The following is an 18,521-nucleotide window of genomic DNA, read 5'->3' on the forward strand; positions in this document are numbered from 1 at the left end:
TGATTCTCATTTACTGAATTATTCTTCTATTGAACGTCTTTGTGGACTTTGGGAATTATTTTTTAGTTCCTCTGTATACAATTTATCTTTGAGTATTCTTTTAATGCTGATATGGTCCTCATGAATTTTTTAAATTTATTCTTGTTGAAGAAAGTTATTTCCTCCTTGAATTTAAAATTGACTTTTGCTGGGTGTAGTAACTTTGGCTGACAGTTTTTTTTAAAATTTGTTCTAATTAGTTATGCATGATAGCAGAATGTTTTTCAACTCATTATACACAAATGGAACACAAATTCTCATTTATCTGGTTGTACACGATGCAGAGTCACACTGTTTGTGCAATCATACGTGTACATAGGATAATAATGTTCATCTCATTCTACCACCCTTTACACCCCACATCCCCTCCCTTCTCTCCCTCCCTTCTCTCCCTCCCCTCTTTCCCTCCCCTCTGCCCAATCCAAAGTTCCTCCAACCTTCCCTAGCCACCCCCGCCCCATTATGGATCAGTGTCTGTATATCAGAGAAAACATTTGGCCTTTGGTTTTATGGGATTGGCTTATTTCGCCTAGCATGATATTCTCCAGCTTCATCCATTTACCTGGAAATGTCATAATTTCATTTTTTTTAAGTCTGAGTAATATTTCATTGTCTATATATGACATTGTTTTATCCATTCATCTGTTGAAGAGCATCGAGGTTGGTTCCATAGTTTAGCTATTGTGAATTTACCTGCTATTGTGAATTTATGCTGATTTTAAGTCCTTTGGATATAGACCAAGGGGTGGGATAGCTGGGTCAAATGGTGGTTCCATTCCAAGTGTTCTAAGGAATCTTCATACTGCTTTCCAGATTGGTTGCATCAATTTGTAGTCCCACCAGCAATGTTCGAGTCTACCTTTTCCCCCATATCCTTGCAAACACTTGATACTTGTATTCTTGATAATTACCATTCTGACTAGAGTGAGAGGAAATCTTAGAGTAGCTTTGATTTGCATTTCTCTAATTGCTAGATGCTGCAGTCTGGCTGGGAACAATTCACGAGCCACTTGTCAATCAGAAACGAACTTTATTTTTAGTACACACACACCGCACCACACGAACTCTTCAGGAATTCCCTCAGAGCCCAACTGCCACCACCGGCTTCCAGGGAGCCTCTCAACCCCCACTCCTCCTGCTCTTGAGGCCGATTGGCTGGGTTGCATGGGCCGAGCCAAAAGTCCCCCCCCAATGAGCAGCTCCGTGGTCTGAAAGGGCAGGGAAACAGCCCAATGAGCATCACCGCAGAGGAGCCAATCAGCTGGAAGTTTGCTGGAGCCGCTGTGAGCCAATCAGCTGGAAATTTGCTGCGGCCGCTTCGGCTGTGGCTCTCAACATCTAGAGATGTTGCACATTTTTTCATATATTTGTTAATTGATTGTCTATCTTCTGTGAAGTGTCCAATTCCTTAGCCCATTTATTGATTGGGTTTTTTTTTTTTGGTAAATTTTTCAAATTCTTTATATATTCTGGAGATTCGTGCTTTATCTAATGTGCATGTGGTAAAGATTTTCTCCCATTTTGTAGGTTCTCCATGTTATTGATTGTTTCCTTTACATAGAAGAAGCTTTTCAGTTTGAATCCATACCATTTATTGATTCTTGATTTTATTTCTTATGTTTTTAGGAGTCATGCTAAGGAAGTCAGGTCCTAAGCAGACATGATAAAGTTTGGGGCCTACTTTTTCCTCTATTAGGTGCAGGATCTCTGGTCTAATTCCTAGGTCTTGATCCACTGTAAGTTAGTTTTGTGTATGGTGAGGGATAGGGGTTTAATTTCATTTTGTTTTGCATGTGGATTTCTAATTTTCCTAGCATCATTTGTTGAAGAGGCTATGTTTTCTCTAATGTATGTTTTTGGTGCCTTTGTCTAATATAAGATAACTGAAGTTATGTGGGTTTGTCTCTGTGTCCTCTATTCTGTACCATTGGTCTACAAGTCTGTTTTGGTGCCAGTACCATTCTGTTTTTGTTACTATTGCTCTGTAGTATAGTTTAAGGTCTGGTATAGTGATATCACCTGTTTCACTCTTCTTGCTAAGGATTGTTCTAGCTATTCTGGGTCTCTTATTTTTCAAGATGTTTTTCATGACTGCTTTTTCTATTTCTATGAGAAATGTCATTGGGATTTTAATAGGAATTGCATTAACTCTGTATAATGCTCTTGGTAGTATGGCCATTTTGACAATATTAGCTCTGTCTGTCTGAGAACATGAGAGATCTTTCCATCTTCTAAGGTCTTCTTTAATTTTTTTCTTTAGTGTTCTGTAGTTTTTATTGTAGAGATTTTTTAACCTCTTTTGTTAGATTGATTCTCAAGTGTTTTGTGGGTTTGTTTTTTTTTGAGGCTATTGTGAATGGGGTAGTTTTTTAATTTCTCTTTCAGAAAATTCATCACTGATGTGTAGAAATGCATTTTATTTATGGGTGTTGATTTTACATCCTGCTATTTTGCTGAAATCATTTTTTAGTTCTAGAAGTTTTATGGTGAAATATTTTTTGGATCCTCTAGGTATAGAATCATGTTGTGGGCAAGTAGTGATAGTTTGAATTTTTTTCCTGTTTATATCACTTTGATTTCTTTCATCTGTCTAATTGCTTTGGCTGGAGTTTCCATAACTATGTTGAATAGAAGTGGTGAAAGAGGACATCCCTTTCTTTTTCCAGTTTTTCTCCATTTAGAATGATGTTGCCCTTGGGCTTAGCGTAGATAGCTTTTACAATGTTGAGTTATGTTCCTACTTTCCCTAGATTTTCTAGAGTTTTGAACTTGAGGGGGTGCTGTATTTTGTCAAGTGCTTTTTCTACATCTGTTGAAATGATTATATGATTTTTGTTGTTGTTGTTGTTGTTGTTGTAGTTGGACACAATACCTTTATTTTACTCATTTATTTTTATGTGGTGCTGAGGATGAAACCCAGGGTCTCACAAGCGCTAGGTGAGTGCTCTACCACTGAGCCACAACCCCAGGCCTGATCATATGATTCTTGTCTTTAATTCTATTCATTTGATGAATTACGTTGATTGATTTCCATCTCTTGAACCACCTTTACATCCTTGGGATGAACCCCACTTGATTGTGGTGCACTTTTTAAAAAATATGTTTCTGTATGTGATTTTCCAGAATTTTTTAAATTTTAAATTTATTCTAATTTGTTGTTCAATACAACAGAATACATTTCAATTTATAGTACACATATAGAGCACAATTTTTCATGTCTCTGGTTGTTCACAAGTCACACCAAGTACATGTCTTCATACAAGTACTTAGGGTAATGATATCCATTTTATTACATCATCTTTCCTACCCCCATGTCCCCTCCCTTCCCCTCTCTCCTCTTTGCCCTATCTATCCTCCATTCCTCCTATGCTCCCCACCCATCCCCATTATGGGTCAGCATCCACATATCAGAGAAAACATTTGGCCTTTGTTATTTTGGGATTGGCTAACTTCACTTAGCATAATATTCTCCAACTCCATCCATTTACCTTCAAATGCCATGATTTTATTCTCTTTTAATGCTAAGTAATATATCATTGTGTATATATACCACATTTTCTTTATCCATTCATCTATTGAAGGGCATCTAGGTTGGTTCCACAATTTAGCTATTGAGAATTGTGCTGCTATAAACATTGATGGGGCTGCAACACTGTAGTATGCTGTTTTTAAGTCCTTTGGGTGTAAATGAGGAGTGAGATAGCTGGGTCAAATGGTGGTTCCATTCCCATTTTTCCAAGGAATCTCCATACTGCTTTCCATATTGGCTGCATCAATTTGTAGTCCCATCAGCAATATATGAGTGTACCTTTTTCCCCACATCCTCGCAAACACTTATTGTTGTTTGTATTCTTGATAAGTGCCATGCTGACTGGTGTGAGATGAAATCTTAGAGTAGTTTTGATTTGCATTTCTCTAATTGCTAGAGATGTTGAGCATTTTTTCATAAATTTGTTGATTATATATCATCATTGAAATGATCTTTTGCTATCTGTATTTTTCCTCTTATATCATCCTTTACTTTGCAGATCAGTTTAACTATGTACACTCTGAAGTCCTCCTCTGACATTTCTTCTACTGTCATTTCTTTTTTTTTAATAGTTTTTTTTAGTTGTAGTTGGACACAATACCTTTATTTTATTTATTTATTTTATATGGTGCTGAGGAGCGAACTCAGTGCCTCGCACGTGCTAGAGCAGCGAACTCGGTGCCTCGCACGTGCCAGGCGAGCGCTCTACCGTTGAGCCACAACCCCAACCCCTTCTACTGTCATTTCAATAGAGTCTATTATTATACCATCTTGGTTTGTTTGGGGCACTTTCTTCCCCTGTTTTTTCATGTTCTTGTGTCTTCCCCTCTAGCAGTGCAGATCCAAGGTATTATAGTTTCCACCCTGCAGGTTTCCAAAACTTTGTCTTTCATGGGGAGATCAATATTAACAGCACTCAATGCAAACAATATGTAGCCTTAAACCAAATAGTTCCTATTCAGACATTTATAGTTTTGTTGCAATAAACAGAAATGTTGTGCTCAAGTATTGCCTACAGCCTAAGCAATATGTTTGCAAAAGGTTCTACAATTTCTAATGGTAGATGAAGAGAACAGAGCTGTTGTAGGATGTGATGTTTATGAGGTTGGAGGAGAAAACAGAAGTATTAGATTGTAGGAAAAGGGAGGGAGGAATCAATAGAAGTTTGCTGTTTGCAGGAGAAAAAGAGAAGAGAATCTGGGGAACCAATAAGTGACAGGAAAATATAGAGAAAGAGTAAACATAAATAAATAAAATAAGAAAAAATTAAGAATAAAAAGAAAAAAAGTAAAAATTAAAGAATATACAACAAAACTGTAATATACCATTCAGACATCTCTGTCCTCAGTATCCTGATGTATGAAAAGTACTTGATTTAAAAATGGTGTGGATGTGAAAACCAGAAAAAGAAAAAAAAATCTAAGGAAAATCAAACAATTGTTTCTATTGAAGTTCAGTATCTTCTCTGCTTCCCTTCTCATCTCATAGATGGGGTTGTCTGGAATTTGATGGTATCTCCATCTTCAGGAATGTGAGGGTTACTGGTGGGTGGATTGATCTTGGAGGCGGAACTCTTTGAGGCAGGGTATAGCAATCACCAGTCTCCATTGGAAGACTGCACCCTGGGAATCTCCTTTGGGGTCCACTTGTGTGATGTAGGAGCCTGATCTTAGCCCCTTATGTTGCTTGTGGGCCCTAAAATTCCTGTGTCTAATTTAGTCTCTAAATTGTATCTCTCACACCCCTGCCCTGACTTCCCAGTTAGGTATCTTTCTCTCTAGAGGTCCTAATGGCTGAGTACTGGGACCTGTGTGTCTGTTGTGAAGAGCTGTTCTGTATTGGGCAGATCAGGACCAGGCATTGAGAGCTCTGGGCCAGTCACATTGCTGCAAGTGTTGGGCCAGGTTGGTGGCTAGGGAGAGGTTGGGGGACTAGGGATTGGGGAGCTGGAGGGCCCTATTGATTGCCAAACTGGTGGGGCCAGGGGATCAGTAGATGCCAGATTGGGAGTCAGTGACTGGACTGGTGTTGGGTCCCAGTAAGTGTCGGCTCTTGTTAGCTGTGGAATCCTGATGGGTGCTAGACTGGTTGGGTGGGCAAGATGAAAGGCAAAAGCTAGATGCTGTCACACCCTCTTCCAATCTACCAACCCCGTGCAAGACTCTCTCCTGCCTCTGCAGCAAGATGGTGGCTATTAGCACAACTGCAGGTACCTTGATGATGGTCTTTCAGGCGCTGGCTGGTGTTACTAGATTGAAGTGGACATGCCCCTATATGTTGGTGGCAATGGTGGTGGCAAACCTGTAGATACCTTGATGTTGGGCTTCTAGGCCCTGGCTGGTGTCCCAAGATGGAGGCTGTTGCAGCTTGAGATGGCAATGGTAGTGGCAGAGGTATTCCACCATGTGGCAGAAGTGTCCCAAGATGGAGGTGATTGCTTTCAGAAATGGGGCAGTGAGGAAGGGCCATGTGGTGACAGTGGGTGACCCCATTCAGAGATGCAGTGCTGTGGCGGGCAGTGCTGTGGCAGATAAGTGTCCCCAAGGTGGAGGCTACCACGTTGAGGTGGCTATGGTGGCGGTTGAAGTGTCCTAAGGTGGCTGCAATTGGTAGATGAGGCAACAGTGGTAGGTGGCTCAGTGCTAGTGGTCACAGCATTGGCCCTTTTCCTTATTTTCTGTTAGGCATTTTGATTATGATATGTCTTGGCGGGCTTCTTATTTGACTACATCTATTTGGGGTCTTTCAAGCTTCCTGTATGTGAATGTCTATCTCATTTCTGGTTATGGGAGAAGTTTTTTTTTTTTTTTTTTTTTTTTTTTGTTTTTTTTGTTTTTTGTAACTATCTCATTGAAAAATGTTCTTTATGCCTTTAGGCCTTTATTTTGTATCTCCTTATTCTCTTTCAGCTGAGTGAGTCTCAGGTTTGATCTTTTAAAGTTGTCCCAGAGTTCTTATATTTTCTGTAATTTTTTTCCCTTTTACTGCCTTCTGTGTACTTCAGTTCATATAGCCTGTCTTCAGTGCCTAAAGTTCTGTCTTTGACAGCTGAGGTTCTATTTCCTTTGTAGTCTAATCTGTTAGTGATGTCTTTGAGTGAGCTTTTAATTTGTTTGATTGTGTCTTTCATTCTAGGAGTTCTGCTTGGTTTCTTTTCACTATTTTATTTGTTTATTGATGTGGTCTTTTATCTACTGTAATTGCTGTCTCTCTCTCTCTTTGTGGGTTTTTTTTTTTTTTTTTTTGGTACCAGGGATTGAACTTGGGGGCACTCAACCACTGAGCCACATCCCCAGCCCTATTTTGTATTTTTTTAGAGACAGGGTCGCACTGAGTTGCTAAGCGTGTTGCCATTGCTGAGACTGGATTTGAACTCATAAGCATCCTGACTCAGCCTCCTGAACTGCTGGGATTATAGGCATGTACCACCACACCTGGCCTATAATTGCTCTCTTAATTCCTTCCTATAAGGATCAGTTTTTATAATCTTTCTCTGGGTATTTGTCCACCTTACTCTCAGTGGGATCCTTTATTGGGGGTTTATAGATTTTGTTTGCCTCTTTTCTCATGTTTTCAGAGATCTACCTCTTTTATTGTGTGTAGTTATTTTATTTGTTCTGGGACTTCTCCCTCGTTGTTTTTGTTTTTGTTTAGTTTGTCAATAGTTTTATGTTCCATGAAGAAAGCAACTATTTAGTTTACCACTCAAATGTCACATCAGTGCTTCTCAAGAAAACCATTGTTCCTCTTCTCTCTGTTTTTGATGTATGGGTAGAAGCCAATGGGTGAAGAAGGAAGAGTGGATTCAGCAATTATCAGCAGTGAAAACAATAACCATGAACTAGTCTGCCTTTAAAGCAAATAGCAGGCATCAATTAGATCATCCACAGTAGTAATGATGGTGTTAGCATTTATTGTGGGGGCAGGAGTTATATAAACCATTTAGTTCTGAACGAGAGTAAAAATACAGGAACTTTGTTAGGAAGTTAGAAAAGACTACAGTTTCGGGGCTGGGGATGTGGCTCAAGCGGTAGCGCGCTCGCCTGGCATGCGTGCGGCCCGGGTTCGATCCTCAGCACCACATACCAACAAGGATGTTGTGTCCGCCGAGAACTAAAAAAAAAATAAATATTAAAAAATTCTCTCTCGCTCTCTCTCCTCTCTCACTCTCTCTTTAAAAAAAAAAAAAGACTACAGTTTCAGAAAGTGAACAGGATACAGAAGAGTATGTCATGTGATCTTTATACAGAGTGAGGGGGAAAATAATAGAAGCAAGGTTTTGGGAGAGAACAATGGAAAACAATAGAATTTGGCCTTTAGCAGGAGAAGATAGAGAAACAAGAGAAATAAACACATGAAAATCATATAATATCAGTTTAAAGAACCCAATCCTTCACACAACAATGCTAGGAAAAGGTAATTACATTTTTTAAAATTCTGAATGTGAGAGAAAAAAAAGACAAATAAGTATATTCATATATGTCCCTGAAACAGGACAGCCAGAATTCACATGCTTGCATGCATGCACACACACACATCCACACATGTATATACACACATACATACAAATACATGGAAGGAGTAGAAAGAAAAATTTAAAAACAATATATATATATATATATATATATATATATATATATTTTTTTTTTTTTTTCCCTCCAAATCTTGGTGAAGATTGAAGAGAGCTTCTCCATTGAGTTGGTCAAAATATTTGACCAGAATAGGTGGTCCTTGTCTACGTCGAATAGTCTTTCTTTCCATTTTTTTGAGCTATGTATTGATAGAACAAGGGGTGGAGGATGTTAACCTCCTCCTGTTTTTGTGTTGCTTTCTGAATTACCTGTTGAAGTGGCCTAATACTGAAGCTGTTTGATATATGTATTAGTCAGCTATTTCATCACTGCTGTGACAAAATGACCCAATTAGCATAGCTGTAGAGGAGGAAGAGTTAATTTGAGAGCTCACAGTTTCAGTGGTCTCAATTCATGGACAGCTGGTTCCATTCCTCAGGGCTTCAGGTCTAATTTGGCTTTGTTGAATGGTACCTTTTTTGGAAAGACAGGATTGTTCCATTCCTAAGGTTAGACTTTAGCAGATCACTTATGTGGGTTTCTTCCTAAGAAAGCTAATCATGGGCCAGTCCTCTTCTCACTGCTGCCCAAGGAGCACAGCCTTCTGGAGACTAGTCCCTAAGTGTGTTCACCCCTATTCCCTCATGTGAGCCACCAGACATGAAGACTCCCCTTGGCCCTTCTGACTAGAATCCCCCCGAGTTTAGTCCAATGCCATACTCCAATGCCATTTCTCATGTTCAGCCAGGTACTGCCTAGGTCCCTCGATAGGCACCTGCAGGATATTTTGTGTGTGTGTGTGTGTGTGTGTGTGTGTGTTATCTCCTGAGTCCCACAGATGCCTTGGGAGCATACTCTCCTAAAATGGCTCCCATGTCAGCTCTCCATGACCAATTGAGACACAGAGCTCACTTATTTAAGCACCTGAGTGTACTTTTCAAGAACCTGCACATAGTGCAGTTTCTTGGGTTAGATAAGCATAGGCATTAGTTGTAGGTGGACACAATATTTATTTATTTTTATGTGGTGCTGAGTATTGAACCCAGCGCTTCACACATGAGAGGCAGGTGCTCTACCACTGAGCCACAGCCCAAGCCCCATAGGCAGTGTTTTTGATCTCAGGTTTATCCGCACAAGACAGCTTGGAATGTGGCTTCCTTTACTTCCCCTCCCTTTGTCTGTGGTGAGTATGTTACAACGGCTGCAGGTAGTAGGCTTTCTTCTTTGTTTCCTGTACTGAAATTTCGGCGTCCCTAAGCACTTAAGTGAAATCCCTCTTTCACCCACCTCACTGAAAAACTGTATGCCTGCTACTTTGGTGTCATGCCATGGTGCATCTAACAATGTAGCCACCTCTACTCCACCACCTTCCAACCCAGTGTATATGATTTATTTATATTGCTTATAACTTTTACTACCTGTTCAGTGTTATCATTCATATGAAAATACACACCAATTCTTTCAGCTAATAAATTTTCAGGGGCTCTATTTTGTAGTTTATTTTTTGTAATTTTCTCTTAATCTTCTATTTGAGTTTTTCTGTTTATTTTTCTTATCTCTCTCTGTGTGTGTGTGTGTGTGTGTGTGTAGTTATAGATGGACACAATGCATTTATTTCATTTATTTATATTTTGCCATGTTGAGGATCAAACCCACTACCTCACACATGCTAGGCAAGCACTCTACCACTGAGCTATAGCCCCAGCTCTATATTTTTATCTTATTCCACTAAAGAGCTATTTATCTATAAACATTGGGTTGAACCATACGCAACTGCCAAATGTAGGTCAAAGATGGTCGACAATTAGCAGTTTCTTATGGTTAAACCAAAAATGCACATACACATTTATGCATACATACATGTATTTCTATGAAAGTGAGAGGTGGGATGGGGGAGGGAAGATGGAACGGAAAACAGTCTTCAAGGATAGAACTCAAGGGAATATTCAGTATTTAATTCTGAAGCTAAAAATGAGGAGAGTCTGTAAAGCTACCTTAAGGAATTAACAGAGGTATGAAAAGAACTAGGAGAAGAATAATGCAAGGAAACAAAGGGAATACAGGATATCATGAAGGAGTGAAGGAATACTGTTGCCAAATATTCCAGGAAAGATGCCACTTCTTTTTTTTCTTTTGGAATTAACAATACCGAGATTTTGCCTAACTTTGTGACTAATTTTAATACAGTGTGGATCCAGAAGCCAGGTTGTGAGATTTGAAGGGTGAATACAAAGTGAAAAAGTTAAGACAGCTGGGGATATAATTTAGTGGTAGAGTGTTTGCCTAGTATGTGCGAAGCCCTGGGCTGATCCCCAGCATTGTAGAAAAAAAAAAGTGAAGACACTCGTTACAGAGCATGCTTCAAATTTGCCTAAAAAGAAGAGGTTCAGAAAGAGATATTTTTATTGGGACTTTGAAAGGAAGTTGTATTTGCTTGTTTGTTTCCCCCAGAATGAGAGAGAGAAACCTGAGTGTTTATAAATAGAGCCGAAAGAGCTAGTTAAAAACAGGGACAGGCTGAAAACTGAGGAAAGATAGGGGATAGTTAATGATATAAGGTTCCAGAAGAAACATGAAAGTATTGAATTAAGGCTAGGTAGAGGAGCCAGGCATGGTGATATACACCTATAATCCCCGTGGCTTGCTTGGGGGGATGAGGAAGGAGAATTGCAAGTTCAAAGCCAGCCTTAGCAACTTAGTGAAGTACTAAGCAACTCAGTGAGAACCTGTCTCTAAATAAAAACTTAAAACAAGGGTTGGGGACTAGGTAGAGGGGTTTGCTTGAATGGATGGTGAGAAATGGGAAGCACCACTTATCTTCTAAAACTGTATGGGGAAGGACATATGGTTAGGTAGATATGTAGATATATTTGTAGAGTTGGAAGAAAGGGCAAGAAAATAAAATAATTTGTGCCTAAGACTGTTGAAGTTTTCAAAATAGGAAGCATGTTACAAAGGAAAGAATTAAGAAGAAGGACTTGGGGGGCTGGGGATGTGGCTCAAGAGGTAGCGCACTCGCCTGGCATGCGTGCGGCCCAGGTTCAATCCTCAGCACCACATACAAACAAAGATGTTGTGTCCACCGATAACTAAAAAATAAATATTAAAATTAATTCATTCTCTCTCTCTCTCAGTGTCTCTCTCTTTAAAAAAAAAAAGAAGAAGGACTTGGGGTGGTTATCTAGGTAGGACAGCCTACACAGATGGGGAGGGGAGCAAGAACATGTGCTGATCAAAGACAAAGTATTATTGAGCTTCATTAAGGGTCCTGCTGAAGTTGGAGAACATAAATTTGGAGTGGCACTAACATGTATAGTTTTGTAATTTTCTTCAGCTTAATAATGTAGAAGAGAAAATATGTATTGAAATTGAATGAATCTGGGGCTGGGTTGTGGCTCAGTGGTAGAGCCTAACATGTGCTAGGCTGGGTTCGATTCTCAGCACCACATTAAAAAAAATAAATGAATAAAGGTATTGTGTGCAACTACAACTGAAAAATAAATATAAAAAAATTGAATGAATCTGGAGTTTTGATGATTGAATGGAGTGCAAGAGAATTGAGAATGATTGACAGTGTGGTCTGTTCTATATAGAGAAATAAGGATAAGAGAAGGTTAAGCTTGAAAATAGAAGTTAAAATGAAGTAATCAAAGGATTGAATGTGAAGTTGAATAGCAAGAGTATAGTTAGTTGGAGTTGAGGGTGTGAGGAAAAATAGGAAAGCAGGAAAAATAGAAAGTTACAACACAAAAGTAGTAGATTTCAGTGGTGGTTCAATTTAGGTTATGACAGAATCTAGTGTGTGGCTGTAGAAGTAGGTAAGGTAAGTGAAAGTGAAGGCTGTTTGATTTAAAGTCAAGAAAATAAAGCTGAAGTGTTGAGTGGATTATCTTTGGGGGGACACTGACATAACTGAGTTGTCAATGGCAGGATACGAAGCAGAGTGTTGAGGTCCTCAATGAATGTGGATGAGTTTCCAGGAGATAGATAGTAGAGATTTGGGGAAATAAAGTGGGGATGTGGGTATAGCTCAGTGATATAACACTTTCCTACCATGCATAAGGCCCTGGGTTTTATCCTCAGCACTGCTAAAACAAACAAACAAACAAAAATGTAAATGGTAGTGTAGTTGGATAATGTGAGCATCAGAGGAGAAAGGGTTTTTTACACAAGGAAGGAGAAATAATTGTTTGGAAATAATGTTGGAGATAGACAATTTTGTGTTTTGAAAACCAAAGAATAGTCAGACATGAGAAAAACTAGCAAAATGCAATCTAAAATGGGGGTCTTTAATTCATCTGTTGGTAGATGTTTGACTTATGAGGTTCTGTAACTGATAAAATATTTGTAAACATTCTGAAACAAGGAGAAACTTTTCCCCTGTGTCACCTGATTAAATACAAGGTCTATTTGATTTTTATTTTGTTTTGTTTTTGGTATCAGGGATTGAACCCAGAAGTTCTTAACCACTAAGCCAGAATCAGAATATAATTATGGTGAAAAGAGAAGCATACTTTTAGAATATGAATGTGTGGGTGTAGGTTAACATTGAATAAAAGTTTAGGGTATTGCAACTGAGAGATTTTAGAAGGGTAGGATTAATGAAAGGGGACATGAAGCACAGAGAAATATAAGGATAAATATCCAAAGGAGCATATATTTTAGGAGGTGACTAAGAATAATAGAAACATGAAATAGGGTAGAATTAGCTAGAAATTCAATTAGTTTCAGAGGCTTTATAGTAACTTATTATTGCCTTATTATTGTATGGTTTGACTACCACCTTAGTTTAATAAATGAATACTATTTTAAAATCTATAAAAGTATTTTAACATTCTAGTACGTTTTGTTTGTGTCTGATTGATTATGTCTGTCATAAAAAAAACTTTTTTTTTTTAATGTTTATTTTTTAGTTCTCGGCGGACACAATGTCTTTGTTGGTATGTAGTGCTGAGGATCGAACTCGGGCCGCACGCATACCAGGCAAGCGCGCTACCGCTTGAGCCACATCCCCAGCCCAAAAAAAAAACAACTTTTTTTTTCATTGTAGAATTTTGCATAGGAAAAGCCCCATAAACCCTCCATAACCATGATGTCTTTGCTTTGGAACGTTAATTGTTCAATTTTTGTTCTTATTGATTTATCATTTTCTATACAGTTTTAGACATAATGGACATAAATTTTAAAAACCAAATACAAAGTTATCATTGCATAACAATTCCATGTTTTTCCACATAGTCTTCATAATATTTCTAATAGTGGCACCATAGTCATAGTACTACAATCTATTTAGTCATTTCTCCATTATTATTTCTATTTAGTTTCTGTTGTAGGAATAGATAGCTGTCTTGAGCATCTTCATGTGACATATACATACTGTTGTTCCTTTGCTAAAGCATTAAGCACTGCAATGTGCACTTGATAGAGTGCTTCAAATACAAGGGTCTAGCAGCCATGGAGAAAGAATTAGGGTTTGGGAGATGAGACTAGAATATGGGAGACTAGCTAGGAGAATAGAGATGTGAAGGACTGGTATAGGGTAATTATAGTGGAATTGGGAAGGAAATGAATAAGTTGGACATTTTGAAGGAAAAACTTGATAGGATTTGGTGACTGGAAATAAAGCATGAAGGATACAAGATAACTTCAAACTTTTTATCCTGAGATAGTAAAGGAACTAGGGAGATTTTGCCTGGAAGAAAAACAGAGTAAGATCTTTTGGTTCCTTTCAGGTTTTTAAAGGATCTTTACATGGAAGTTCTCTGTATAAGAGGCAGAGTTAGCTAGAGGGCAGTATTTATTTACTTATTTAGGTACTGGGGATTGGACCCAGGGGTGCTTTCCCACTGAGCTACATCCTACCCCTTTTTATTTTTTATTTTGAGATAGGGTCTTGCTAAGTAGCTTAGGGCCTTGCTAAATTGCAGAGACTGGCCTTGAACTTGCCATCCTCCTTCCTCAGCCTCCTGAGTTGCTGGGATTACAAGTGTATATCACTATGCCTGGCTTAGAAGACAGCATCTTATTACAGGTAGAGCAGACTTAAAAAGGAATAAAGGATTTTCACAGGTAGTATGTATTTCCTAACAGTGGAGGAGGTCAAGCAGAGGTTTAACATTTGTCTACTAGGGATGTGTATGTAGAAAAGATTCTACATACACATCTTCTTACCTTTTTTTTTTTTAAACCATGTCCCCTTCCATAAACATGAAAACCTTCCTTTGTTGTGGGGATAGAGTAGGTGGGTGGGGAAATAAACCTTTTTGATTTGTATATTTAGCATTGTAATATTGATTTTTTTTCAAATTATAAAATTCCCTGGCAGAGGGATTTTCTAAATCAATATTGTTTTAGATGACCCAAGTTGCTTTCAACTTGGACATATTTTTAATATGAATATGACGTATCAGTTTCTTTTTTTTCTTTTTATTCTTTGTGTGTGTGTGTGTGTGTGTGTGTGTGTGTGTGTAGGTAGGGGTGGGTACTGGGGATTAAACCCATGGATGCTTTACTACTGAGCTCTATCCTCAGCCCTTTTTTTTTGAGACAGGGTCTCACTAAATTGCTGCCTTTAAACTTGTGATACTCCTGATTCAGCCTTCCAAGTTGTTGGGATTATAGGTGTGGGCCACCATGTTGGACTGAAGTGTCAATTTCTAGGGAAAAAAAAGTAATTGAACTGTTCTGTGAAGTAGTAGAATGCACCCTATTGCTGGAAATATTCCTGTAACTAGGCCATTCTTTATTAAAGATATTTAAGAAAGGTTTTAGATTTATAGATTCTATAGTTTATAATCATTAATACCTGGGTGAATTTTTATTATGACTCCTACTTTTTATATGTGAAGGCAATCCTGGGAAATCAAGGCAAAGCCTGAGAAAGGAAAGATTAGAATTATTTGATTTTCAAAGTCAGAGAAGATAAATTTTATGACCTTCAAAAAGAAAGTAACTTGTGGTCGGGGGTTGTGGCTCATGTGTGAGGCAATGGGTTCAATCCTCAGCACCACATAAAAATAAAAAAAAAGATATTGTGTTTGCCTATAAATAAAAAATAAATATTAAGAAAGTAACTTGCAGTTGTGGATCACAAGGTATAAGGGGTGTGAAACTCATCTGTAGCAACTTCAAAGGATCTCTAAGCGGGGACAATAATGATAATTTTTTTTTGTTTTTGTTTGTTTGGTTCCCATGTGTCCACTGGGGATTAAACTCAGGGGCTCTCTACCACTGAACTACATCCCCACCCCTTTTAATTTTATTTAGGTTTTAAAAATAATCTTTCCACATTATTTATTGGTACATTATAGCTGTACATAATGTTGAGAGTTGTTTTACATATTCATACATACACATAGTGTAACAGTATAATTTGGCCATTATCACTCCCTAGAACTCTAAATTAATTTTTAAGTTGGTGTATTATATTTATACAAAAAAGTGGAATTCATTGTAATATGTTCATACTTGTATGTGGCATAGAACTTTGACTTTCTGAATCTGGCGTATTTCACTCAGCATAATGTTCTCCAGTTCCATCCATTTATCAACAAATTACATAATATCATTCTACTTTATATCCCAGCCCTCACCCGTTTTTTTTTTTTTTTTTTGGGTACTGGAGAGTGAACTCAGTGGCACTTAACTACTGAACCACATCCCCACCCTTTTTAAAATTTTATTTATTTAGAGACAGGGTCTCACTGAGTTGCTTAGGGCCTTGGTAAGTTGTTAAGGTTGTCTTTGAACTTGGAATCCTGCTGTCTCATCCTCCTGGGCCTCTGGGATTAAAGGCATGCACCAATGTGCCTGGCTTATCCCAGCCCCTTTTCCCCACATGTTTTAAAATATTTTTTTAGTTATTCTTGGACACAATACCTTTATTTATTTATTTTTATGTGGTGCTGAGGAATGAACTCAGGGCCTTGCACATGCTAGGCAAGCGCTTCACCGCTGAGCCACAACCTCAGCCCCTCCCCCACATTTTAATTGGTGCATTATAGTTGTACACAATAATGACATTTGTTGTTACATCTTTGTACATGCACACATTGTAACAATATAATTTGTCCACTATCACTCCCCAATACTTACTCCTCCCTGTCTACCCACCACCCCTGTTCATTTTCCTCTTCTGATCTCTCTCTGATTTTTAGGAGATCCACTCCCACGTTTCTTTTCCTTTTTCCCCTCTAGGTTCCACATAGGAGAGAAAATACGACCCTTGACCTTCTGAGTTAGACATATTTCACTTAACATGATGGTCTCTAGTTCCATCCATTTTCCCACAAATGACATAATTTTCATGTTTCTTTATGGATGAATAAAATTTCATTGTGTATATATACTACATTTTCTTTATCCATTGATAGACACCTAGGCTTGTTTCCTAATTTGGTTATTTGATTGTTGTGAACTGTGCTGCTATAAACATGGATATGCATGTATTGCTGAAGTAAGATGACTTTACTTCTTCAGGATAAATTCCAAGGATTGGTATAGCTGGGTCATATGGTAGTTCCATGTCTAGTCTTTTTTTTTTTTTGTGTGTGTGTGTGTGTGTGTGTATGTGGTGCTGAGGATTGAACCCAGTACCTTGTGCATGTGAGGCAAGCACTCTACCAACTGAGCTATATCCCCAGTCCTCCATGTCTAATCTTTTGTGGAACCTTCATATTTATTTCCATAGTGGTTGTACTATTTTTCAGTCCCACCAACAGTGTAAAATTGTCCCTTTTTTTCACATCCTCTCACTAGCCCCTTTTTATTTTGAGATAGGGTCTCATTAAGTTGCCTAGGCAGGCCTTGAACTTGAGCTCCTTCTGCCTCGGTCTCCCATGTAGCTGGAATTATAGGCATGCTCAACTACTCCTGGAAAGGATGTTTTTAATTGATGATATAATATTTATTATAAATGAATATAATTTAGAGAAAAAAGTCTTGTTTTAGGCCAGTCCTGTTGAGGTGAGTTTCTTGTAGAGAAAATGGCAAAATAAACTTGTGTTTGAGGTCATCTGTCACCTGGAGAATTACCATGTTGGAGCAGCACCTATTGAGTTCTAAGACAGTCGTCTCTATGGTCCCTTCTGCCTCTACCCTCTGTTCTGAACATTGTTATGTCTGAATGATATCTTGAATGAATTTTTTTGTTTTGTTTTGTTTTGCCCCCACAGTGTAGTGTTCTTCAGAGTCTGAAAGAGCTACTGCAGAACTGGCTGTTGTGGCTTTCTGTGGACATTCGCATGAAACCTCTGACAAGTAGTCTTCTGTGAGTTATCTTAAGAAAAGATAATCTATATAAAAATGTTCGCATATGAAGTTTAATAGTGTGTCATGAAACCTTATGGTTTCTTATAAATGCTTGGTAGTACTTTTCTGAAATACTTTTTTTTGTTACTTTTCACTCTTCTTCCCCACAAAAAGAGAAGTTAATTCTCCAGGTTCCTATTATATGTCAGAAAGCAGCCCTTTAGCCTCACAGCACTTGGTATGAGTTACTTAGCAAAACACTGGAGAGCTGAGATTAGCATTGCAACTTTGACTTCCATTCAGCCTAACTCACTTTATAAAATGTATTCTTATATATGTAAAGCCAATTTTGATGAGTAGTAGAAATTTTTTGAGGTAATTTTTGCCGTACAATTTTGATTTTTACATTCCTCTGGTGTAATTTGGTTAGGTGTATTAATTTATCTTGACTTTTGGGTTAAAGAGCCCAAATTTCCATTAAATGTGTGCTTTACCCTAAAAGTGGAAGTAAAAGACTGGATTTCAAGGAAATACATAATCATATTATTCTATTATCAGCCACATTATTTTATAGCATTTAAAAACTTTATATTATAGGAAGTTGCAAACATAATTAAAAGTAGAGAAAATAGTGCATTGTTATCTCTAGGTACTCATCCACCTTCAAAAGTTAACTTATGATTAACCTTTTTTTAATCTATAAATCCTTCTACTTCCTGGATCATTTTTGTAAAATATCAGGGTTTTTTGAGATATAATTAATATACATAGCATAAAGTTTATCCTTATGAGTACACAATTTCTTGGGGTTTAGTATATTCACAAAGTTGTACATCTAATTTCAGAATGTGTTCATTATTCCCTCAAAGAAATGCTATACCTATTAGCAGACATTCCCCTGTTGTGCCCTGGCAACAACTAATCTACTTTTTTATCAATTAATTTACCTTTTTTGAGCATTTCATGCTGCTCCCATCCAGCCTACCATGCAGACAAGGAATAACTTTTTATAAGTTTCAGGATGGCTTCCCTGGCTCCCAGACTCAGGCTCCCACAGGGGGACAAGAGAAAGTCATGAGAGGCAGATGAGAGATAGGGAGTGCACATTCTGGAGTTGGCTTTTATTGGGGGAT

At 38.0% G+C, this 18,521-nt stretch overlaps 1 protein-coding gene across 3 annotated transcripts in view; it reads left to right on the forward strand.

The window, feature by feature from the left end:
• Cenpi (centromere protein I) overlaps positions 1-18,521 on the forward strand; it is a 76,466-nt gene that overhangs the window by 35,395 nt on the left and 22,550 nt on the right. For all 3 annotated transcript variants that reach the window (XM_040283570.2, XM_021720462.3, XM_078034487.1), the window contains exon 16: positions 17,313-17,407. In XM_040283570.2, the coding sequence (XP_040139504.1) occupies positions 17,313-17,407 (95 nt within the window). The remainder of the gene's footprint in view (positions 1-17,312; positions 17,408-18,521) is intronic.

The sequence above is a fragment of the Ictidomys tridecemlineatus genome, chromosome X, assembly GCF_052094955.1.
Source record: "Ictidomys tridecemlineatus isolate mIctTri1 chromosome X, mIctTri1.hap1, whole genome shotgun sequence".
Lineage (NCBI taxonomy): Eukaryota > Metazoa > Chordata > Mammalia > Rodentia > Sciuridae > Ictidomys > Ictidomys tridecemlineatus.